Source organism: Maniola hyperantus, chromosome 25 (assembly GCF_902806685.2).
Source record: "Maniola hyperantus chromosome 25, iAphHyp1.2, whole genome shotgun sequence".
Classification (NCBI taxonomy): Eukaryota; Metazoa; Arthropoda; class Insecta; order Lepidoptera; family Nymphalidae; genus Maniola; species Maniola hyperantus.
Genome location: NC_048560.1, coordinates 1,415,464 through 1,440,289, shown reverse-complemented (window position 1 = coordinate 1,440,289; position 24,826 = coordinate 1,415,464). Strand labels below are relative to the sequence as shown.

Below are 24,826 nucleotides of genomic sequence, written 5' to 3'. Positions count from 1 at the left end.
TAACAATTAAACTCTCAAATTACTAAATCAACCCGTATATTCATTCAACTGTTGCTTGCTTGGATTCTAAACTGAAAGTGTCGTCCCGCGTCGCCGGTCGCCTCGGCGGCGCGGCGGAGGGGCGTGACGTCACGACCGCAGACGTAGCAACCAACACCGGACTTGAAACGTGGTGTTGCCAACAATACAGATAGCTATTATGATGTAGGCATCCACTCAGAAAGGATTTTTGAATATTCAACCCCTAATGTGATGAAATAGGGGTTTGAAATTTGTGTAGTCCACGCGGACGGAGTCGCGAGCATAAGCTAGTTTAAATATATAAAAGGTAAAGGTGACTGACTGACTGACTGATCTATCAACGCACAGCTCAAACTACTGGACGGATCGGGCTGAAATTTGGCAAGCGAATAGCTATTATGATGTAGGCATCCGCTCAGAAAGGATTTTTGAATATTCAACCCCTAATTTGGTGAAATAGGGGTTTGAAATTTGTGTAATCCACGCGGACGAAGTCGCGAACATAAGCTAGTCTTTAATAAAGACGTAATATTACCGTGTATATTTTAATAAGGGTCTGTTTAGTAATAATTTCCGCTATATTTTTTTCAGAGCTTCTAAAAATGGCGTCGGTCTGGAAGCGGCTGCAGCGCGTCAACAAGCGCGCTGCAAAGTTCCAGTACACCGCCTCCTACCACCGCATTGACGTCGAACTGACGCCCAAATGGTAAGGAGCTACTGTTTTTGGCATTATACTACAGTCACAGAGAATTGGGTATTTGACTACATAAAAATAAATTATTTCGCAGTGATTATTAAATAGAGGGTCTTCCACGTCCTTTGTTGGTTTTAAGTGTAATAACCATTTTAAATTATTGATTAAACTAAAAAAAGCACGTCAAATGATTGTGACGTCACACACCGCTATTGCTGTGGGTACCTATTTCATAGAATAGAATAGAATAGAATAGAATAGAATGTTTTTTTATTCATGTAAACTTTTTAAAAGTGCTTATGAATAGTCAGGTAGATTTAATTTACCACTGGTTCGGAATGCCGTTCCTACCGAGAAGAACCAGCAAGAAACTCGGCGGTTGCTCTTTTTAATTTTTCAATCTCTCATACTAAGCGCACGTTTTGACGTTTGATAAAAAGTTACTGATTTGACTAGTTGTCAAATACCGTATTCAACCTCAAGAATACGCATATACAAGGTTCTGCATGACAATAAAATCGTAAAATGTTGGCGGGGGACATGGGAGAATGCTTTGTTGTGATTGGTGGACTCAAGTCACGTTATCAAGACAATGTGCGGAATGAGGGTACTGGAGGAGGGTGACATTAGGTGACCCGCCTGCTCGTTTGCTCGCTATTTAAAAACCTAAAGCCACGCGGACGAAGTCGCGGGCATCATCTAGTATCCGTTAAATCTATATATATAAAAGGAAAAGGTGACTGACTGACTGACTGACTGATCTATCAACGCACAGCTCAAACTACTGGACGGATCGGGCTGAAATTTGGGATGCAGATAGCTATTATGACATAGGCATCCGCTAAGAAAGGATTTTTGAAAATTCAACTCCTAAGGGGGTGAAATAGGGTTTTGAAATTTTGTAGGCCACGCGGACGAAGTCGCGAGCATAAGCTAGTGCTAAATAAAATAAGAAGAAAATAAGGAAGCGGCAGTTTGTAGTGCAACGTCTTACAGATTCTGATTTATTGTCACAGTGGTGAACATCATAAAATCGTAATAATAATAAAACATTTTGCCGCAGCGCGCCCGTATCGTCAATATCAGTAGCTAGTTATCGAGGCAGACACGCCTCAGTCGATTCACTGGCGAATTAGATCACATATTGGTATTGGGAACGTGTAGGTATAACTATATATGCCTTCTGCTCATATATGTAGATTTTGTCACAACCAATAGTGTCTTGTTCTGTTTATTTATTTATTATTTAGCTGTGATAGCCTAGTGGTTAGACTTAGGACGTCCGCCTTCTAATCGAAGGTCGGCGGTTCGATCCCGGGTACGGACCTCTTACTTTTCGAAGTTTTTTTTTAAATTAAAGTAATTAAATATCATTTGCTTATACGGTGAAGGAAAACATCGTGAGGAAACCTGCATGCCTGAAAGTTCTCCATAATGTTCTCAAAGGTGTGTGAAGGCTACCAATCCGCACATGGCCAGCGTGGTAGACTATGACCTAAACCCTTCTCATGAGAGGAGCCCCGTGCTCTGTTGATGATGAAGAGACTTTTTCATCACAACATTTATTTAATACTGTTACAACAATTATTTAGTATTGTATGTAGTAACTAGCTTATTCCCGCGACTTCGTCCTCGTGGACTACACAAGTTTCAAACCCCTATTTTACCCCCTTAGGGGTTGTATTTTCAAAAATCTTTTCTTAGCGTACGTCTACGTCAAAATAGCTATCTGCATGCCAAATTTCAGCCCGATTGGTCCAGTAGTTTGAGCTGTGCGTTGATAGATCAGTCAGTCAGTCAGTCACCTTTTCCTTTTATATATTTAGATAGAAGAAGATAAATAAGTGCCGAAGGGTGATGGAAAACATCGTGAGTAGTAGCGAGCAGTCAATGGGCTGAGGATGATGACGTATTTGTTGCAGGAAGCCCAACAAACTAAGCATTGTGTGGACACGTCGGTCGCGGCGCGTCCTTACTGAGCCGTTAGAATGGGAACCCTCTCTCAAAGACCCTTTGAAGTAAGTATTCTAAATCATCCGCATATCAGTGTTATCGCACTCATTTAAAAAATATCTCTGACGGAAGTCACGTGATCTGTTTCGTCAACATGATCTGAGTCGATTGTATACTATCAACGGTTGGTGAAGAATTAAAATCTTATACTAAACAGGAGATGAGTGAGTACTAAGTAAACTATCGAATCGCGAGGCATGGTAAAGGTTTGCATCCCTTATCATCATCATTATCAACCAATAGACGTCCACCGCTGGACATAGGACTCTTATAGAAACTTCCACGCGCCACGGTCTTTCGCCGCCGCCATCCCCTGAACTCTAATTACATGGACTTCTTCTTTGGCAGAGGGTCAGTGATATTCGCGGTGCCAGAGAACCAGACGGTAGCGGTGACGCTGTTCCGGGATGCCAGGACCAATGAGCTTGAGGATAAAGACTGGACTTTTGTGCTAGAAGATGTAATGATTATTTTTGTAATACCTAAAAAAATTATCCCAAAAGTTACATAAAGTGCCGGGTGTTTGTGCACTCAGACGTTTTCGATTCATTTCCTTGTTTTTTAAGAAGATTCATCTCGCAAATGAAAATGATGAAAACTATTTATAATTATATTTTTGCGAATCACGAAAACTAATCGAATACAAGTGCACAAACGCTCTAATTCGTAACTTTTTCTGGGTGAACAATGTGGAGTTAATGTATTTACACATTTCATCTTTTCTAAATATATAAAACGAAAAGGTGACTGACTGACTGATTTATTAACGCACAGCACAAACTACTGGACAGACCGAGCTGAAATTGGCAAGCGAATAGCTATTATGATGTAGGCATCCGCTCAGAAAAGATTTTTGAAAAATCAACCCCTAAGGGGGTGAAATAGGGGTTTGAAATTTGTGTAGTTAATGCGGACGAAGTCGCGAACATAAGTTAGTCTTTAATATAGACGTAATATTACCGTGTATATTTTAATAAGGATCTGTTTAGTAATAATTTCCGCTATAACTTTTGGCAAATAAAATGTTTAAGAATATGTTATCATCTCAGATTGTCTGGAAATCAGAGTTGGGGGATATAATATTTAGAAGATAGTTTGATCACTGAGACACCTACATAATAAAAATCTATATCATTATGTGGGGTAAACGACGTGAGTTTTTATTTACTATCCAACAGGTATCACAAACAGGTAAACGGCGTCGGTTAGCGGCGTGTGCAGTCAACTTGCGGCGTCACGCGTCACTCGCGCCGGCGCAGCGCGCGTTACGACTCACGCTGGAGCCTGTGTCGCGTAAACTGAAGGCGGCGCGACTACATCTCACGCTGCACTGTGTGTTACTGCGAGAGGGGCAAGCAACGTGAGTTGGTTTTTACCAGTAACTATTGCCCAGGTGTCACAAATATGCAAAGACGACGGTTAGTCTCACGCTCACTAGAGCCTTTGTCGCGCAAACTGAAGATTGCGCGACTACTTTTCACGCTGCACTGTGTGTTACTGCGAGAGGGGCAAGCAACGTGAGTTGTATTTTACCAGTAACTATTCCCCAGGTGTCACAAATATGTAAAGACGTCGGTTAGTCTCACGCTCACTAGAGCTTTTGTCGCGCAAACTGAAGGTTGCGCGACTACATCTCACGCTGCACTGTGTGTTACTGCGAGAGGGGCAAGCAACGTGAGTTGGATTTTACCATTAACTGTTCCCCAGGTGTCACAAATATGTAAAGACGCCGGTTAGTCTCACGCTCACTAGAGCCTTTGTCGCGCAAACTGAAGGTTGCGCGACTACATCTCACGCTGCACTGTGTGTTACTGCGAGAGGGGCAAGCAACTTCTTCTTCCTCGCTCTGGGCTGGTTTCCGCACTTAAACGTTTCCGTCTGTTGTGCGTGTATTGCCCCTCCCCGCTGAAGTAGGGGCAAGCAACGTGAGTTGGTTTTTACCAGTAACTATTCCGCTGGTGTCACAAATATGTAAAGACGTCTTTTATCCCGTAAAAAATCCATGGTTTCCGCAGGATTTTTTAAACATATATCCACGCGAACGATGTCGTTTGATATAATACAAGTTTTACATTATTTCGTTTGTTTGTATTTCAGGGATGAAGATATGCAGTCGCTTGCCTCCTTGCTATCAGTAAACAACAATTCGGATATTGCGGTGTTGGAAGATTTGGACGAAGACGACTATACGTTGTCTGATAATTCCACTAGACAGGTATTACATAACAAAGTTTATACTAAAACTAGCTGATGCCTGCGGCTTCGTCCGCGTGGATTTAGGTTTGTACAATCCCGTGGGAACTCTTAAATTTTAGCCTATGTCACTCTCCAAGTCTTTCACTATACCCATACAAAAAATCACGTCAATCCGTTGCTCCGTTGCGACGTGATTGAAGGACAAACCAATTAACCAACAAACTTTAAAACAAACACACTTTCGCATTTATAATATGGGTAGGTAGTGATTAGTTTGCTTTAAAAACTTGCATGAAAAATGTTCAAATTTTACCGGTTCTACAAATTTTGCAAAAAAAACCAAAATGATCATCATGATCAACCCATCGGCGGCTCACTACTTAAGCACGGGTCTCGTCTTAAAATGAGAAGGGTTTGGCCATATAGCCCACGCCCAAGTGCGGAATGGCAGATCTCACAGTGTGAACATAAAGGTATGTGAAGTTTTTAGCGTTTAAACTATCGTGAGTGATTTCCATTATATATAATGTCTGTCCCGGCTTTACTCACGTGTTTAGTCGACGTTAGCCCGACTAGTTTCGAACCCATCCGGGGTCCTTTTTCAAGTGTGTGTGAACTTCACATATGGAGAACTCTCAAACATGCAGGTTCCCACACGATGGTTTCCGTCATCATTAAAACAAGTGATTTTAGATTGCTTAAATGCACATAACTCTGAAAAGTTGGAGGTGCGTGCCCGAAATCGAACCTTAGGTCTGGTTCACTGAATAGGAAGCTGACGTCTTAACCACTCACCGCTTTTTTTTTCAAAAAAAATTACCTTGATAATTCCTTTCAGATGTTCGATCTCCGTCAACAAATGGAAGAGATGACGCAAAGTTTAACCAACAGCGACATCGCAGCCACCCCTAACAGCGTACAAAGCCTTAACTTCGACAATTCCCGAACCCCTACCGCGCCTATAACCCCTGAATCCACTACCCCTACAACCCCTACACCCAAAAAAGAACCTCAAACCACCCAAAACGACTTAAGCGACACAAAAGAATTAAACGACTTTAAGGACTTGAAAATTCATGAAACGTCCATCACACCAAAATCGAGACCAGAATATTTGAGCAACCTAACCAAACTAGCAATGAAAAGCGAACCAAATAATACACCCAAATACACTTCTACTCCGAAAATAATTCCAACTACGGAAGAAAGTAAGGTAGATAACCTAAAATGGGGGGTTTTGAAGCCTAAGACGATAGCGAAAAGGAACCTTAAGCCGTTGGAATTGAAGTCGAATTTGAATAACATTAGTTTGGACACGAATGATAATGAGAAGGGGGTTGATAATGATAAGACGCCGGTCGCAGATGTAGAGAAGTTCCTCTCTGTTAAGGGACTGGATAAGGATAAAACCCCCGTAAGTTGTTTCAAATTATTCTTTACCTGATGCCCGCAACTTCGCGTGGATTTAGGTTTTAATATCCCGTGGAAACTCTTTATTTTTCCAGGATAAAAAGCATCCTATGACCATATTCGGGATGTAAGCTAACTCTGTACCAATTTTCATCAAAATCGGTTAAACGGTTTTTAAAACTCATCGTGGACCTAATTTCGTCAAAATCGGTTAAACGGATGGGACGTGCAAAGCTAACAAACAGACACACTTTCGCATTTAGAATATTAAATATGGCGGAAGTATTGTGATTTTTTTATTTTCATTTTAAATAGCGACCCGCCCCGGCTTCGCAGGGTTTATTACATTTTCTCTAATTGTTTTAAAAATAAAATATAGCCTATGTCACTTAGGAATAATGTAGCTGGTTAAAGAATTTTCAAAATCGGTTCAGTAGTTCCAGAGATTGCTTGCTTTTCTTAACACATTAAATAATTTTCCCAAAATATGTTTCCAAAATTCAATTTTTTTTTTTTTTTTTAAAGAATATTAGCCATGTTAAATAACTAATATATAACTATACCAACTAAGCGTCAGGCTTGTGCTAGGAGTAGGTACGACAATAGTGCAACGGGTGGGGTTTGAACCGTCGACCTTTCGGTTTTCAGTCCACTCCTTTACCGGTTGAGCTATTGAGGCTCTATATTCAATATATATACAGTTCTTGCAATTCACGAAGGCTAGTGAACTTTACTTATGGTAACGTCGTTTACATGATCATTGCGTAAGTGTGCGTGCATGTCCGACCAATCAGTCGCGAGCTAGCGCTGTCAAACGCACACATTTAGTGTACCTTACGTATACGAATACGACTTAAACACAAGCATGAGTCAGTGGCCTTCGTGAAATGCAAGAACTATACCATCAATAGATCCTTTATTTTACATGCTGTCAAATACTCTATTCCTATTTCTGTTTTTTTTCAGGTCCAAGACTTGCTAGAGTGGTGCAGCAGCGTCACGCGCGAGTACAGCTACTGTCGCGTCACCAACCTCACCACTAGCTTTAGAAATGGCCTCGCCTTTTGCGCCATCATTCACCATTATCGACCGGATCTCATGTAAGTTTCACATTTTTTTCATTTAACCCCATACACCGCCGATCCCAACGACTTCCTCGATAAAAGACGTCCTAAGCACGTCCTGAACGACACTGTTGATCAAATCATCACTGACAATGCACCCTATCTTGTAGAGTAAACTATACCTCTGCACAGCACCTTCGCCGGCGAAGACGAGGTCTCCGAGTTCCGATTCCTCAAACTAACCTAGGAAAGATTAGCGAGGTTATGATAGTAGATAGGAATTGCCGGTTCTGGCGCACTAGTGTGAGACAAAACATACGAAACGTCTATGAGTGCGAGGGAGATAGCGCTCTACAAAAATGCTCGAAAAAATTTCTTCCATGGCGGCATCGGCCTTGTGGCGTGGCAGGATGAAGTAGGCTTATCGCTGACTGTCACGCATTGGCGTCGTGGTGACCACGTGTCTGGCCATAGAGTTGAAATTCCCTTAGCATCCCATCGACCTTGGGGCGGTAGGACGACGGAGGTGCGGTGGGGGGGAGGGCTTATCGCTAACGGTCACGCATCGACGCCGTGATGATCACGTGTCTGTATAGAGTTGAAATACAAGCAGTGGCGTGCAGCTCATAGAGGCATAAACGCACTGCTTACCCTCATTGTAATAAATCAATGCTTATTTTTCATTTTAACCTGCCGTGTAATAAGTTCATACCTAAATGCATACCCTGGCTTGAACTCCTGTGCACGCCACTGAATACAAGAAATAAATTGTGCTTGTTTTCAGAGATTTTTCTGGTCTGCAAGCGGACGAAGCCGAAATAAATGTCCGAACTGCATTAGAAGCGAGCGCGAGATTAGGTATAGCCCAAGTCCTCACAGCCGCCGATGTGTGCAAACCACCCGTGCCTGACAAACTCGCGGTAAGCAGTTGTAGTTCTTGCAATTGGGTATTTGCCTACTTTTAATTTTTTTTTAATTTTTTTTTTATTCAGGTACAAGTTAGCCCATGACTGCAATCTCACCTGATGGTAAGTGACGATGCAGTCTAAGGTGGGAGCGGGCTAACCTGGAAGGAGTATGGCAGTTTTTACTAAACCCATACACCTTTGGTTTCTACGCGGCATCGTACCGGAACGCTAAATCGCTTGGCGGCACGGCTTTGCCGGTAGGGTGGTAACTAGCCACGGCCGAGGCCTCCCACCAGACCAGACCAGAAATTTAGAAATTATAAAATTCCAAATCCCTGCCAGGAATCGAACCCGGAACCTCCCACTAATAAGACCACAGCGATAACCACTGCGCCAGGGAGGTCGTCAAAATTTGATAAATATTATTACTTTATTATAAACTACACAAATTTCAAACCCCTATTTCACCCCCATAGGGGTTGAATTTTCAAAAATCCTTTCTTAGCGGATGCCTACGTCATAATAGCTATCTGCATTCTGCATGCCAAATTTCAGCGCGATCCGTCCAGTAGTTTGAGCTGTTTGTTGATATATCAGTCAGTCAGTCACCTTTTCCTTTAATGTATGGATTTCTTGTTTTATTAGTGTCTGCCTGTTTCTTATTCAAGCGTTTGGTTCCAGATAATGACGTACTTGTTTCAACTGCGAGCCTACTTCACGGGTAACGAACTGCAAGTCGAGCAATTGGGTAAATTATTTCATTACTAGCTCATGCCCGCGACTTCGTCCGCGTGGATTTAGGTTCTTAACAATCCCGTGGGAAATCTTTGGTTTTCCGGGATAAAAAGTAGTCTATGTCCGGGATAAAAAGTAGTCTATGTCACTCTCCAGGTCTTTGACTATACCCATACAAAAAATCACGTCAATCAATTGCTCCGTTGCAACGTGATTGAATGACAAACTAAGAAACGAACTCACATTTATAATAAGGGTCGTTGCAACCTGATTGAAGGAAAAACCAACAAACAAACACACTTTTGCATTTATAATAAGGGTACTGATAAGTCCTGATTAACCATATTTTTTTGCCCAAAACGAAGTTACTCGTCAAATTTGCGTGCCACAAAACTTGTCAAAGGAATTCAAAACTTTTCTGTTTGTCAGGTAACGACGAAACGGAGTCGTCTTACATGGTGGGTCGTCACGACACGGACGCTTCGATGCCCGCCGAGTTGTTCAGTCGTGAAGTGAGCACCAGGCGATCTAGGAACTTGGTCGACAGGCCGAGACCTGTGTGAGTTTGTATATTGTTATTTTTTTCCATTCCATCAGTCTGTTTGCGTCCACTGTAGAGGTGCAACCTCTACCGTTACTTGGCTGGCAGCTATTAGGAAAACTTCGCAGCTGCCACACAACAATATTCAAATTTGGAACGCAGTGGGGAATCCTCCTGGTCACGCACGTTACAAGATTCCACATTCCCTATCATCCGCTCGTCACGTCAACATCTTCTACCATTGTATTATATAAAGCTCGCGAGCCCGTCTGTATTGTACATAACATATCAATTGTAAAGTGTAAAATAAACATCACTATATGCAGCTGGTTCTTCATTACATCAACCCTTCAGCTACACCACTACTGGACATAGGCCTTTCCAAGAGCGCGCCACCAAACACGGTCCTCCGCCTACCTCATCCACCTGCTTCCCGCCAGTTCATCGGTCTTGCGGGCTGGAGATATTTCAGGTTACCCCCTTTCATCTTAGACTGCATCATCACTTACCACTAGGTGAGATTGCAGTCTAGGGCTATCTTGTATCTGAATAGAAAAAAAAAGTGTATTACTCAGGATATGTGACTAGTTTTACAAGGTTTTATATAATCTTGACCATTAACTTGTGATTATAACTATGTTACAGTGATGTTTACTCATTTTTTTTTTAAAATAGATATAGCGAGCAAACGAGCAGGCGGGTCACCTGATGTTAAGTGATTACCGCCGCCCATGAACATTTGCAGCACCAGAGGAGCCGCCGATGCGTTGCCGGCCTTTTAGGAATTTATTGGTCCGCCCCTTGAATAACCCCATGTTATAATCTAATATATCATTTTCTCACGATATTTTTTTCAGGTCTCAAGGATCCCAGGATTCCCGCCAGTCACAAGAGCGTTCCCCGGACAAATCCCCCACGGCTATCAAAGACGTCCGGGACATGTTGCTGCAGTCCAAAAGCATCCTGGGCAAGATGCTCTCCCCTGCCAAGGAGCGGGACAAACCTTCCGCCAAATGGTTCACTGACCCGGGCAAAGTTAGCGAGGTAACTGATACTATGACCGGGATAAATCCCCACTCATCAACACATCCCGGATAATCATTTTCATACTGATTATGAACACCCCAGCTTGACACAACACTGATATTAACTCAAAAAACATTTCAGTCATTTCAACATTTTCATAATTATCCTTGCCAGCCAAGAAACCTTCAAAATACCACAAACTAGCTGATGCCCGCGACTTCGTCTGCTTGGATTTAGGTTTTTAAAAATCCGGTGGGAACTCTTTGATTTCCCGGGATAAAAAGTAGCTTTTGTCCGTCCCCGGCATGTAAGCTAACTGTACCAAATTTCATCAAAATCGGTTGAACGGTTGGGCCGTGAAAAGCAAGCAGACAGACAGACACACTTTCGCATTTATAATATTTAGTATGGATAGTGTGGATTATTACTATATCATTTTCTTGTATGGTCTTTTTGACAAAATAACGATGGTACTGATTCTGAGCACAACTAAATTTTAGAGCATTCGCATCCTCTTCTTACTAATATAATATGAAAAGGACAGACATAGTTTGACAGTTTTAAATTTAATTTAGAGCCGTCAAACCTCGTAACTTGAGCTGCCAGTCGCGAGCCTACTCTTTGCTGCCAGTCGCGAGCCTAATGTCCCGTCCTTTTTTAGGAATATTAAAAAGAAGAGGATGCAGATACTCTTAATTTCGTTTAGAGAAAGACAACAGAATCGGCGCCAATGTTGCTATTTACTTACGACAGATTACATAATGGATTCATTAATTTAGATCGTAAAAGAGGTTTGTTTGTATGTTGCAAACATTCATTCATTCATTCATTAATTCATTGCAGCCAATCCCCGCTCGGCCAGAGAAGCTGATGACGCGAAAAGAATTCACGGATCCCTTCGCATCTGATGATGAAGAGGAGCCGCCTCCCCCACCCTCCAGTACTAGTACAAATACCAACGAAGTTTCTTATGGTGGTAAGTGTACCAAGACAGAATCCTTACTAATATTATAAATGCGAAAGTGTGTCTGTCTGCTAGCTTTTCATGGCCGATTTTAAGACTGCATCGTCATTTACCACCAGGTGAGACTGCAGTCAAGGGCTAACTTGCATCTGAATAAAAAAATAAAAAATTGTTCATGGGCGGCGGTAATCACTTAACATCAGGTGACCGCCTGCTCGTTTGCTTGCTATTTTTATATAAAAAAAATTCGAGGTGAACAACGTAAAAATAAACAATATACTAATCAATCAAACAATATACATTGTACTTAAATACAATACAGAATTGTAAATTTCACAGTGAAACCAGACCAAAAACCTACAATAGAACCTGCAACCACGGACCCGTTAACCATCCAGCAACCAGAGACCGTCACCAATGGACAGATACCAGAGAAACCCAAATCAACCACACCAGAACTACCGAAACCAACACTGGTGAGCTGGTTACTTTACTGTACAGGGTGGCTTGTGTGATGTTATATTTTAGTTTTTAGTTATATTTTTTTTATATTTTAGTTATATTTAAAAAAATTTGTTGTTTTTTTAGTTAATGGTACTGATTCTGAGCACACCTAAATTTTAGAGTATTCGCATCCTCTTCTTACTAATGTAATATGAAAAGGACAGACGCAGTTTGACAGTATTAAATTTCATTTTTAGATGGTAAAACCCGTGATTTTAGCGCACAGTCGCGAGCCTACTGTTTAAATTTGTAGCGTGCACTAAAATTTAGAGTTTTTTAATGTAAAGTTCATGTTCTGTCCCTTTTTAGTGTTGTTAAAAAAAAGGATGCAGGCACTCTAAATTTAGTTTAGAGAAAGACAACGGAGTCGGCGCCATTATAGATATAAAAGTATAGTCCGCGACAGGTTGAGATGGCAATCGGGGTGTGAGGCAGGAGGACACCCGCACGTCACCCCTACTTGCCTGCAATGGGTTAGCGAGGGGGCTGTGCGGGTGTGCGGTACGCTGTACGCGGCAGTAAGTAATGTGCATCGGCCTTTAGAATGACATTTCGGCTTCGTAGAGCGTTGTCTCTGTCACTCATACCTATATGACGTTTTGTCGGTCTCAACCACAGAGACAACGCTCTACAAATCTACTATCTCCTTCTAAAGGTCGATGTACATTACTTTCTGCCGCCTACTGTACATATTGTTGTCTTGTACGATGCTACGGAACCCTTTGTGTGTAAGTTTGACTCGCACTTGATCGATTTTTTAAAATTGGGAATAATACTGGATTTATTTCTATTTTTATTCATTTATTTATTCCTCATCCATACTAATTAATGCCTTAACTTTAAGATTAACCGACTCTGAGTGCGGCTGTAAAACTTCTGAACCGATTTTAATAATTCTTTCCCCATTAGAAAGCTACTTTGTCTAAGTAGAAACATAGTTCCGCGACAAGTTGAGATGGCAATCGGGGAAACTTCTTTAGGCACGTTGGACGAATTTAGGATGGATGAAAACTTCAAAGTCTCGCCAATTTGTTTCTTAACTCAACGAAGTAAGGTTCAATTTTTAATGGAAGCGTCAAATATGTTTAAGTTTTCACTTTTGTCGGCAGACCGTTAATTTTTTTAAGTAATAAAAATCGTAGAATTAATTCTTACTTTTGTTTAATAGTTTTACGAACTTTTTGAACTTTTAAAATTTTCGCAATAAACATATTTCATGTAACAATTTCATGAATTTTATATACAAGCTCAAAAAAAACTTCATTTCTTTCCATTCCCGATACGAATCATCGCTTTGAACGGTTTGTGTGTGCGCTTGATTGGTCGACGCGTAACGCTTGCTTCGATGTGATTGGTCGAATATCGCGCGCTTGCTGTGTGCTCGCTCCTGATTGGGCAGCAATTGCTCTCGCGTCACGACGAACTCAAAGAGAGAGCGAGACAGCTGCTAGAGGCTACGAAACGCGAGGCGAGAGAAAAGGACAAAAGCAAAAGGCAGAGTAGTAAAGAGAGTGATGAGAAGAGTGAAATTTGTAATGGACTCAAAAATGGAGATATAGGAAGTCCTAAAAAGGTAATTTTTTTATGTAGAAATGTTTTAGTTAATTATTTTTTTCTAGATATTAGAGACTGGGTTTGATGGTAGAAATCGTAGATTGAAGTTTTGTTTTATGATTGTTCAGATTTTAATGTAATTTTAATATCTTTTTATCAACATTTTAATTTTACCTATATATTCAGGATTTTCAACTCTACTGAAATGTAATTTGAAATCAACCATAATTCGTAAATAAATAAGCTATAATGATGCTTATGACTGGACTATACAAATTTCAAACCGCTACTTCACCCCCTTAGGGGTTGAATTTTCTAAAATCCTTAGATGCCTACGTCATAATAGCTATCTGCAATCTGCATGCCAAATTCAGCCTGATCCGTCCAGTAGTTTGAGCTGTGCGTTGATAGATCAGTCAGTCAGTCAGTCAGTCACATTTTCCTTTGATATATTTAGATATCGCAAGTTTGAATTGAAAAGACGGGTTTGTAACTAACGTATTGTTGTTTTATTTTTGCAAAGCAAATGACGGAAGAGGAGAGGCAAACCATGCTTCGGGAGAGAGCGAGAAAGTTGATAGCTGACGCAAGAGCAGGCATCGTCAGGTAAATAACTAGATATTTAAGGTTCCGTACCTCGAAAGGAAAAAAGGAACCCTTACAGGATCACTTTGTTGTCAGTCCGTCTGTCTGTCTGTAGTGTCTGTCTAGAAAACCTATAGGATACTTCCCGTTGAACTAGAATCATGAAATTGGGCAGGTAGGTCTTGTAGCACATGTAAAGAAATAATCCGAAAACCGTGAATTTGTAGTCACATCACAAAAACATCACACCTTATATTAAAACTATCTTATTTTCGCGACTTCGTCCGCGTGGACTACACAAATTTCAAACCCCTATTTCTCCTCCTTAGGGGTTGAATTTTATTTTGCAAAATCCTTTCTTAGCGGATGCCTACGTCATAATAGCTATCTGCATGCCAAATTGCAGCCCGATCCGTCCAGTAGTTTGAGCTGTGTGTTGATAGATCAGTCAGTCAGTCACCTTTTCCTTTTATATCATCATCATCATCATCATGATCAACCCATCACCGGCTCACTACAGAACGCGGGTCTCCTCTCAGAGTGAGAAGGGTTTTGGCCGTAGTCTACCACGCTGGCCATGTGCGGATTGGTAGACTTCACACACCTTTGAGAACATTATGGAGAACTCTCAGGCATGCAGGTTTCCTCACGATGTTTTCGTTCACCGTTAAAGCAAGTGATATTTAATTAATTAAAACGCACATAACTCCGAAAAGTTAGAGGTGCGTGCCCGGGATCGAACCCCCGACCTCCGATTAGAAGGAATTCCTTTTATATATTTAGATAAAAATAATATTGTTTTATTCAGCCCGACATCCCCCTTATCTCCATCGCGGGCGCGCGGCACCGTAGAAATCATCACAAAACAATCCGTTATGGAGGAACTGGCTGCAGGTACGTGCTTATATAGTGTAGCAACTCATTATTATTATTATTTATTTATTTATTATTTAATTAGAACGGCCATAAAGCCAATTACACTAATTAAACTACGAGTAAAAACTAACATAAACATACTTACAAAAATTGTTAAAATTATAAATTTTAAAAAGCAAAATTATAAATTTTTACAAATGTGCAAGATCTGGACCCATGAGGTCAGCCCATTTGTCAGCAAATATGTCACAGCGAGGGGACTCCTTCAGCAGCGCGTTGAGCGCAGCCAAAGTGCGCGGTATGGGTGACCACTGACCGGAGCGCGCTACCGTGCGACTAGACGGACTTACGAAAAATTTGGAGCGGTGGCGGAGATAGCTGTAATTAGAGGGTGCATAAACGCAGCAGAGCTTGTTGTGTAGTTCAGAGCAGTCAATCACACCCCTAAGAATCTTGCAAATTGTACCAATTTGGTCGCAGTCTCTTCGGGTTTTGAGCGAGTGGAAACCCAAGTGCCCTTGGAGAAATTTTGTGGGATACATAAATGGGTAATACCCGTGCAATTTTTTATATAAATACCTTAGAAAGGCTTTTTGAACCTTTTCAAGTAGCAAGGTGTAAGTGCTTTCATATGGATTTCAAATACAAGCGCTGGTTTCTAGCTTGGCACGAACCAAAGCGTCAAATAGCAGTTTTATCGTGTAACAATTTTGAAAATCTCGAGTATTACGCAAAACAAACCCCAACCGCTGGAATGATTCGGAGGCGAGTGTAGAAATAAATGGTCATGGAATGTCAGTTCAAATACTCATGTAGGAGTATTTAATTATAGTGTGTATATATCGGCTCGACCATCTCACTGCCCACGTCTTCACTGTGCGGCGGTCCGAGCTCGACTCCCTGCCTAAGTACGATTACCCCCTCCCACGCACACTGCGTGGGGTGCAGACTCGAGACGACAGTGTCTTGAATGTAGTATATGTGTTAGTATGAATGTAAGTTTGTATGTATTATTTGCCTGTATGCTACATATAGCATTAAGTTTGTTCAAAAACCACAAGCTATACCTAAGACATTAAAACTTCTAAAAAGTGACAACAAAACTTAAAGCTAGCCCTATTAAATTTTCGCGTGTTTTGGCATGGATGTACGCGGGCCGCCTGTGTGATTGGATCCATGACTATGCTACCTTACCTATTTTTATTGGATGTTTAGTTTTATTACTCTTGTAATAGAGTTTAAAGTCGCTCAGCGAGCTATGGAGAGGGCTATGTAAGGAGTTTCCTTGAGGGACAAGATCCGAAATGAGGAGATCCGCAGGAGAACCAAGGTCACTGACATAGCCCAAACTATTAGCAAGCTGAAGTGGCAGTGGGCAGGTCATGCCTGTCGTAGAGGCGATGGCCGTTGAAGCCGGAAAGTCCTTGAATGGAGACCGCGTTTAAGCAAGCGTAGTGTGGGACGCCCTCCAGCACGATGGACCGACGATATAAAGAGGCTGGCGGGAAGTGGCTGGATGAGGAAGGCTGAGGACCGGGTGTGGTGGCGCTCATTAGGGAAGGCCTATGTCCAACAGCGGACGTCCACAGGCTGATGATGATGATGATGATGATGATGATGAATAGAGTTTAAAGTCTAATGTCATACATATAATAGCCAGATAACTAACGAACGATAAACAGTCGTAATTCATTCCATTCAAAGTAAGCGTCCCTCGGTACGTCAGCTGTACAATTATATTACCCCACATTTTACAGAAACTGTCACATTTGGGGCGGTTTCAGACTGGCGTATTATACGCGCGTATGAGCTCGTTTTTGGAAGCGCATGTAGGCGTGTATAGGCGCACCTTTTGGCCCACGCTCAACTCTTACGAGCGTTGACGCCCTTCTAAGCTCGTATAAGCGCGAGCCGCGAGAGACACCTCCCCGCGCGCCACCACCGACCAGTACCCGTAGTACAAGATTTTACGTCTCACCAAACCAAACCAAATTCGAGAGTCGAAATACTTCCGCGTTACAGTAAACTGGATCTTAAATGCCTTGTTTTAAAGCTCAAGTTTGTCTACACTCCTACAGCCAGCGCTCCAAGCGGAAACATTGCGAAATTAAAATCAGTGGCATTGAATATTTGACTTCAATTCAAGGCTGTTTAGGTCCATTTTACAGTAACGCGGAAATATTTCGACTCTCGAATTTGGTTTCGTTTGGTGAGACGTAAAATCTTGTACTACGGGTACGGTTCGAGCGAACACGCCGAAATATGTCCGTATACGCGCGTCCGGTTTTTTGAAGCGCGTAATGTAGCGCGCGTGTAAGCGCGTACGTTGAAACGACCGTATACGCGCAAACAAATATGCTAGTCTGAAACCGCTCTTAAGTCTCAAAATAGTTATATTTCTGTTAGCGGGCGGTTTGGAGAGCTTTGAGGGCCTGGTGTCGAGGCCGGAGTCCATACCTTCCAGCCCCGGCTCCAGGAAGAGTGCAGCTAGTCCAGATAGATCTGGTAAGTGTACTCTCCTAACTCACCATGATCCCAGTTCACGACAGTAAAGCCGGGTACAGACTGCTGTAACGTAACATGCAATGTAACATGAAAGGAACATTTCATAAGTGTGGACGCAGCGTGCGCACGATCTGAGCACGTAGGTACTCGCATCTTTGTGCGCGCTGCGCGCCCCTTTGTGTTCGGCGAAAAACCGATAAATGGCGGATCGCGGCGCGCACGAGTTGAAATGCTCTATTCGTGCGCGTACTGTGCACGGTTCGTGCGCGCAAGGCGTCCACACTATGGGAATTTTGTTACATTGCATGATACGTTGCGACAATGTGGACGGTAAATTCTTTCATTGCGTGTTACATTGCATGTTACGTTACAGCAATCTGTACCTGCCTTTAGGGAACTTGTAACAAAATTTCGAGGCTTCGACGTCACTGGCAGGCGTCAAATGTTAGTTCAGTACGCGGCCGACAGTAACGTGCGTTGTTCTGTCACTCATACCTATGTGACGTTTTGTCGGTCTCAACGACAGAGACGATGCTCTACAAATCTGCTATCTCCTTCTAAAGGTCGATGTATACATGACTTTCTGCCGTGTACTGTACGTGTAAAGTTGATGATGACATTATTGTGATGTGTCAGAGCACGCGAGCGAGGACGGCCGCAGTAACACGCCGCCCTCGCCGCAGCGCCTCGCTGCGCTCTCGGAGAGACTGTCTCCCGAACACTTCAATATGGAACACGTAAGTAGATTCCAAACCTCCGTATGCACTACACTGTTGCACCAAATATATTATAGTTTTAGTAATGTATGAATATATATAGTATAGTATAATATAGTAGTATAGTATAATATATAATATAATATAGTATGAATGAGGTCGATAAACTTTGTCAGCCCTAGCACAGACTACGGTCTATTTGGGCTGCAAACTGCCATCACCAGTCTCGGCTTTTTATCTAGTGCTTTGGTCTAAAAGTGTGGTGTAAATTGTTCACTTTTCGTTTTGTCAAAATATAAAAAAAAAAACCTTGCCATCGACCTCTAAACTCTAAGCCCTCACCTTCTGGGTTTCTGGAGCACTTCGACCACCCGTTGTGCCAGATCCTTTTTCCACGCACATGTAAACTGTGGAATCAACTCCCTTCGGCGGCGTTCCCACTAGATTACAACATGGGGTTAACCAAGGGGCGGACCAACAAATTCCTAAAAGGCCGGCAACGCATCGCTGGTTCCTCTGGTGCTGCAAATGGTCATGGGTGGCGGTAATCACTTAGCATCAGGTGACCCGCCTGCTCGTTTGCTCGCTATCGCTATTAAAAAAAACCTCTTAACTGACCCTATCCAAAATCAAAGTTTTCTTAAAATTCTATGCGAAATCTAATCTTCTGAGATAAAAATTTGCCTGTATTTGTAATGTTAAAAATAAATAAAAATCATGATCTTTTTTAATTATTCACTTTAATAATGAATTCTAGCCCCATAAACTATACGAAACTAACTAACTAACTATACGAAAAATCAAATCATTTTATTTCTACAGTCCAAGACCCTAGAGTTATATCTGCTAAATCTTCTCAAAATCCGATCATTTATTTATTCAACTAGCTTATGCTCGCGACTTCGTCCGCGTGGACTACACAAATTTCAAACCCCTATTTCACCCCCTAAGGGGTTGAATTTTCAAAAATTCTTTCTTAGCGGATGCCTACGTCATAAAAGCTATCTGCATGCCAAATTTCAGCCCGATCCGTCCAGTAGTTTGAGCTGTGCGTTGATAGATCAGTCAGTCAGTTAGTCAGTCACCTTTTTCTTTTATATATATAGATTATTTGTGATACAGGATCGTGAGACAGGATCTTACATAGCGAGTGAACTGGAAGCGTTAGAGAAGGAGCAGAGTGCAATAGACGAGAAGGCGGCCGCGTTGGAGAAACAGCTGCGAAGGGTCATGGATGCTGCCGACAATACTGAGGTACGTTGTTACATTAATCATCATCATCGGCTCACTACTGAGCACGGGTCTCCTCTCAGAATGAAAATTTTGGCGCCGCTTTAAGCTCCGCGACACACGCGGATGCTTCTGCTTCTCAGACACTGTTAGCTTATTATTTCATAAATTAATATTTGAGGCTATTTGACTGAAAATAAAGAAAATACAAAGTCTTCATTTGACTCAAATTTAAATGTAAAAAAAATATAAGTCTTGATTTGAATAAATTCAGTATAAATATTTTTACAAGTCATGATACTGAATTCATAACGTCTATAAATAAAGAACTTTTGGGGGTATTTAAGGACCAGTCTTGCTCTGTCAGTGTTGACGGATTTTAAATATCGGTCCACGACCGGAAATTTACGAATGACCTACTAAAGTGAATAATCAATAATTGCTAAAGAAGTGAACGAAATAAAGTTACGACAAATAACTGTAAAAAAATGGCCAACTTGTAACTTGAGTTTCCGTTTATCAAGTATTAAGGATCGATAAGGTCGCCTTTGCATACTACAGCCATTAGACGAAGATCCTTGTATGTTCTTTTTTATGTTTACTTTATGTTTTGTGTGCAATATAATTAAAATAAAGTATTGAGCAAAAAAAAAAAAAACTAATAGTGCTCGAGAGAAATAAACATTTTACTTAATGGATTATGTATGTAATTTCATCGAGGAACCTGGCTACGATTTTACAGACGCCGAGCAAACAGTTGATCATGTCCAGCATGGTGATTCGCTAACTCAGTTTCCAACACTGAATGATAGCCACCGAGCTCATTTTTAATCCGTTGAAGGTTTTCTTCGAAAAATATTTCAACATCACCCAGTGAAGCAGCAATGTAGAACAAACCAACCTCGATGGCTATCATTTATTGTTAGACACTGAGTTAGAGAATCACCTAGCTGAACGAATGCCCACGCTTTAGTGCACGCAGGTTGGAGCTTGAGTTCGAGCTCCGAGAAAAAAAAACTAGATTATTACATAAATAATGAATAAACATAATTTTTTCCTATTTTCGATAGATCAATCTTAAGCGAAACTAGCTTATGGCCGCAACTTCATCCGCGTGGACTATTCACATTTCAAACCCCTATTTCACCCCCTCAGGGGTTGAATTTTCAAAAACCTTTCTTAGCGGATGTCTAAGTCATAATAGCTTTTTTTTCTTTATTAAAGGGTTTAATATCACCCTTAAAACAAATCAGAATAGGTAAGTATAATAGCTATTTTCATCAGCTCGCTCCGCCCTGTAGTTTGAGCTGTGCGTTGATAGATCTGTCAGTCAGTCATCTTTTCCTTTACATATTATATTTAGTTTTGAAATTAAATATGTGTTTTCAGATAAAATGGCGTAACATATTCCTTGCATGTGTCCATATCCCTCACAATCCGGTACCAAACTTTCATTATTCCTTTTTTTCATCTTATACCATTTAATAAAAACCGGCCGAGTGCGAGTCAAACTCGCGCAACGAGGGTTCCGTACTACAGTCGTATTTTTTCGACATTTTGCACGACAAATCAAAAAGTATTATGCATAAAAGTCTGTTTTAGAATGTGCAGGTAAAGCCCTTTCCTATGAAACCCCACTTGGTATAGATCTTTTTTGCGTGATGTAACCACAAAATCACGACTTTCGGGTTTTTTTTTTTACTTTACGTTTATGGTACACCATAAGACCTACCTATCTGCCAAATTTCATGATTCTAGGTCAACGGGGAGTACCCTATAGATTTTCTTGACATACGCGACAGGCAGACAGACAGGCAGACGGACAGACAGACAACAAAATGATCCTATAAGTGTTCGGTTTTCCTTTTGAGGTACGGAACCTTAAAAAGTCTCACTAGTGCAATGGATGAACTACAGTACGCGGCCAAAAGTGATGAACATCAATCTTTAGGAGACAGCAGATTTATAGAGCACTGTCTCGGTCGTTGAGACCGATAAAGTGTCCTATAGGTATGAGTGATAGAGACAACGCTCTACAAAGATGAAATGTCATTCTAAAGGCCGATGTTCATCACCTTCGGCCGCGTACTGTAAGCATTTGAACTAGCGCAAACGAGCGTTATTTTTATAGGGTTTTCTGTGTTTTTTAGACATTTAGTACAGCTACAAGATTTCCTACAAGATAATGCCCGCGACTTTCTCCACATGGAATTACGTTTTTCGCGAACTCCTTGATTTCACGGGATAAAATCCCTCCAGCCTCCAGCGGGCTGATTACGTACGCGACAGGCTTGCGACAGACGTAAATCTCGCGCTCATTGCTGTCAAACGTCACACGTAACAGCGGCTAGAGAGAGCAAAATAAGAAGAAGAACAGAGACAGCAAATGAACTGTCGCATTGCTACGGCTGTCGCTACTGCAACGTTTTACGTAATCACTCTGCGGGTTTTTTTTTCTAATTTTTTGTATTTGGCCATTTCTTTTACGATGATACGGAACACTTCGTTTGCGAGTCCGACTCGTTATTGCCCATTTTTATTTGATTGCTGAAGTTATAATGATTGAAGTTTCGGTCGGCAGGAGGAGGATCGGCTCATGTCGCAGTGGTTCAATCTCGTCAATAAGAAAAATGCGCTGCTGAGGAGGCAGATGCAACTTAATATTCTGTAAGTTGTATTGTTTTATTATAAACTAGATGATGTCCCCGACTTCGTCTGTGTGGATTTAGGTGTTATTTCCTTACCCGGCATGTAAGCTAACTCTGTATTAAAGTTCATCAAAATTCACAGCTCAATAGTTTAACCAAACAGACAGGCACACTTTCGCATCCATAATAATATTATAAACTAGCTGATGCCCGCGGCCTCGCCCGCGTGGATTTAGGTTTTTAAAAATCCCGTGGGAACTTTTGATTTTCCAAGACAAAAAGTAGCCTGTCCATAGTAGCCCGGAGGTGCTAGGATGCAGTACCAAATTTCGTAAAAACGCATGATTCTTTAAAAATCCCGTGGGATCACCACGATTTAGAAATGCAGTTCCTTACTGCATCAGGGCTGAGGAGTTGGGTCCTCGAGTTCAAAAATTCTTTACTTGGTACGTCCCTCCAATATTAATTTATAACCAACAGTTTCTAAATTCCGTCAATCTTGGTGGTGTGCAGAACCCCAGCAGCGTCAGGATTGAGGAGTTGGAACCAAATTTTTTTATAGGACAATGTCACAAAGTTTCTCTATCGATTAAAAAAAATATTACGAAATGTTTCCAGGGAACAAGAAGAAGATCTCAGTAGAAGGTGTGAACTCTTGGATAGAGAGTTACGACTCTCTCTCGGAGTGGAAGAGTGGAGAAAGACTCCCGGGCAGAAGAGAAGAGAAAGACTGTTGTTACAGGTAATCTATCAAGTAAAACTTCTGTAGGCGCAACTTGAGAGTATTTCCGGTCTTTTTTTTGAAAATGGCTGCCAAACAGAACAGCTGTTTTGCTGTTTTTTAGCCGCCATCTTATATAGGTGTTTTAATGTATCCGTATTTATTTTTATTCTATTAGAAGTTTTTTTTAATTTATTTATTCAGACAAAATGTTAGCCCTTGACTACAGGGGCTAACTTGTGTCTGAACGAACGAACGAACTTGTGTACGAAGGGGTAGAAGGGGGGGGGGAGGGGGCGATTTGGACGCAACCAAAAGTCATGGCCGATGTTTGAAACTTTGTGTCACGCTCAAATTGACAGATTATTGAAATGCCCTCACTTTTCTGCATCTAATTAACTTAACTTTCCTTAATCTGGCGCGCTCGAGTAAATCCCAAGATCTCCGCTAGGGCTCCCTTTTAAGCTTATTTCGTGGTTTAGCGACATATTTTAATGTAGATAACGGGTACATATGCCACGATTAATGTATCGTTGAAATTAATCGTGGTATGCTACCCGTTATCTACTCGTACATTAAAATGTAAAGCGAATGCTCTAAAGAAATTGCCATCAGAATCAGTACCATGATGTGTTCTTAGGAGTTGCTGGCCGCGGTCAATGAGAGAGATCGGCTGGTGCAAGAAATGGATGAGCAGGAGAGAGCGTACGTATTATCATCATCATCATCATTATCAACCAATAGACGTTCACAGCTGGACATAGGTCTCTTGTAGGGACTTCCACACGCAACGGTCTTGAGCCGCCTGAATCCAGCGGCTCCCTGCGACACGTTTGATGTCGTCGGTCCACCTTTAGTGGGGGTTATTTTAACGCTGCGTTTTCCGGTGCGAGGTTGCCGTTCTAGCACCTTGGACCCCAACTTCTATCGGGTTTTTGAACTATGTGCCCTGCCCGTTGCTACTTTAGCTTCGCAACCCGTTGGTCGATGTAGTCAGTGGCGTGCATAGGGTTTAAAGCCAGGGTAAGCAGTAGTTAGGTAAGCCAGTCAAAGAATAATGAGCATTGAGCAATTTCAACCGAGTTAACTATTTCTTGGGTAAGCAGCGCTTTTATGCCTCTATGAGTTGCACGCCACTGGATGTAGTATACACATACACAGTATACACTATACAGGGTGTAACCAGAACGCTAGCAAAAACTTAGCGTTATTGTTATACTACGTAAACACAATCCATAATGGGGAGTGCTCTGAAGAGCTTTTTGACCTCATTCCACCCTCTTTTTTCTGCAACCGCACCGCGCGTCACCGTAAGGAATTTCACCCTCACCATCTGGGTGTCTTTTTAATTCAGATACAAGTTAGCCCTTGACTGCAATCTCACCTGGTGGTAAGTGATGATGCAGTCTAAGATGATAGCGGGCTAACCTGGAAGGGGTCTGGCAGTTTTTATTAAACCCATACCCCTTTGGTTTCTACACGGCATCGTACCGGAACGCTAAATCGCTTGGCGGCACGGCTTTGCCGGTAGGGTGGTAACTAGCCACGGCCGAAGCCTTCCACCAGACCAGACCAGAAATTTAGAAATTATAAAATTCCAAACCCCTGCCAGGAATCGAACCCGGGACCTCCCACTATTAAGACCACAGCGCTCACCACTGCGCCAGGGAGATCGTCACAACGTGCACTTCGACCGTCCGCTGCGCCAGATCCTTCTTTCCACGCACATGCAAACTGGAACCAACTCCCATCGGCGGTGTTCCCACTAGATTATAACATGGGGTTATTCAAGGGGCGGACCAACAAATTCCTAAAAGGCCGGCAACGCATCGGCGGCTCCTCTGGTGCTGCAAATGTTCATGGGCGGCGGTAATCACTTAACATCAGGTGACCCGCCTGCTCGTTTGCTCGCTAT

General features: G+C 41.9%; 2 protein-coding genes and 1 long non-coding RNA gene across 5 annotated transcripts in view; 2 read left to right on the top strand and 1 right to left on the bottom strand.

Moving 5' to 3' along the window:
* Window positions 1–24,826, bottom strand: part of Opa1 (Opa1 mitochondrial dynamin like GTPase) — a 135,006-nt gene that overhangs the window by 51,571 nt on the left and 58,609 nt on the right. The window lies entirely within an intron of this gene.
* LOC138404084 (uncharacterized) overlaps window positions 1–24,826 on the top strand; it is a 304,112-nt gene that overhangs the window by 268,636 nt on the left and 10,650 nt on the right. The gene's annotated exons all lie outside the window — the stretch shown is intronic.
* Ehbp1 (Eps15 homology domain containing protein-binding protein 1) overlaps window positions 1–24,826 on the top strand; it is a 42,537-nt gene that overhangs the window by 11,473 nt on the left and 6,238 nt on the right. Inside the window, exons 2-23 of one of the 3 annotated variants that reach the window (XM_034981910.2) lie at window positions 613–727; window positions 2,638–2,733; window positions 3,077–3,188; window positions 3,907–4,088; window positions 4,826–4,943; window positions 5,763–6,338; window positions 7,301–7,434; window positions 8,183–8,318; window positions 8,988–9,054; window positions 9,471–9,600; window positions 10,440–10,626; window positions 11,452–11,584; window positions 11,912–12,048; window positions 13,476–13,649; window positions 14,154–14,236; window positions 15,024–15,109; window positions 17,498–17,596; window positions 18,233–18,333; window positions 19,435–19,566; window positions 22,124–22,209; window positions 22,809–22,932; window positions 23,552–23,616. In XM_034981910.2, the coding sequence (XP_034837801.1) occupies window positions 624–727; window positions 2,638–2,733; window positions 3,077–3,188; window positions 3,907–4,088; window positions 4,826–4,943; window positions 5,763–6,338; window positions 7,301–7,434; window positions 8,183–8,318; window positions 8,988–9,054; window positions 9,471–9,600; window positions 10,440–10,626; window positions 11,452–11,584; window positions 11,912–12,048; window positions 13,476–13,649; window positions 14,154–14,236; window positions 15,024–15,109; window positions 17,498–17,596; window positions 18,233–18,333; window positions 19,435–19,566; window positions 22,124–22,209; window positions 22,809–22,932; window positions 23,552–23,616 (3,062 nt within the window). In that variant the 5' untranslated portion in view covers window positions 613–623. Of the gene's footprint in view, window positions 1–612; window positions 728–2,637; window positions 2,734–3,076; window positions 3,189–3,906; window positions 4,089–4,646; window positions 4,654–4,825; window positions 4,944–5,762; window positions 6,339–7,300; window positions 7,435–8,182; window positions 8,319–8,987; window positions 9,055–9,470; window positions 9,601–10,439; window positions 10,627–11,451; window positions 11,585–11,911; window positions 12,049–13,475; window positions 13,650–14,153; window positions 14,237–15,023; window positions 15,110–17,497; window positions 17,597–18,232; window positions 18,334–19,434; window positions 19,567–22,123; window positions 22,210–22,808; window positions 22,933–23,551; window positions 23,617–24,826 lie in introns of those variants that run through there. The other 2 variants (XM_069507115.1, XM_069507116.1) reach the window with 2 other exon arrangements.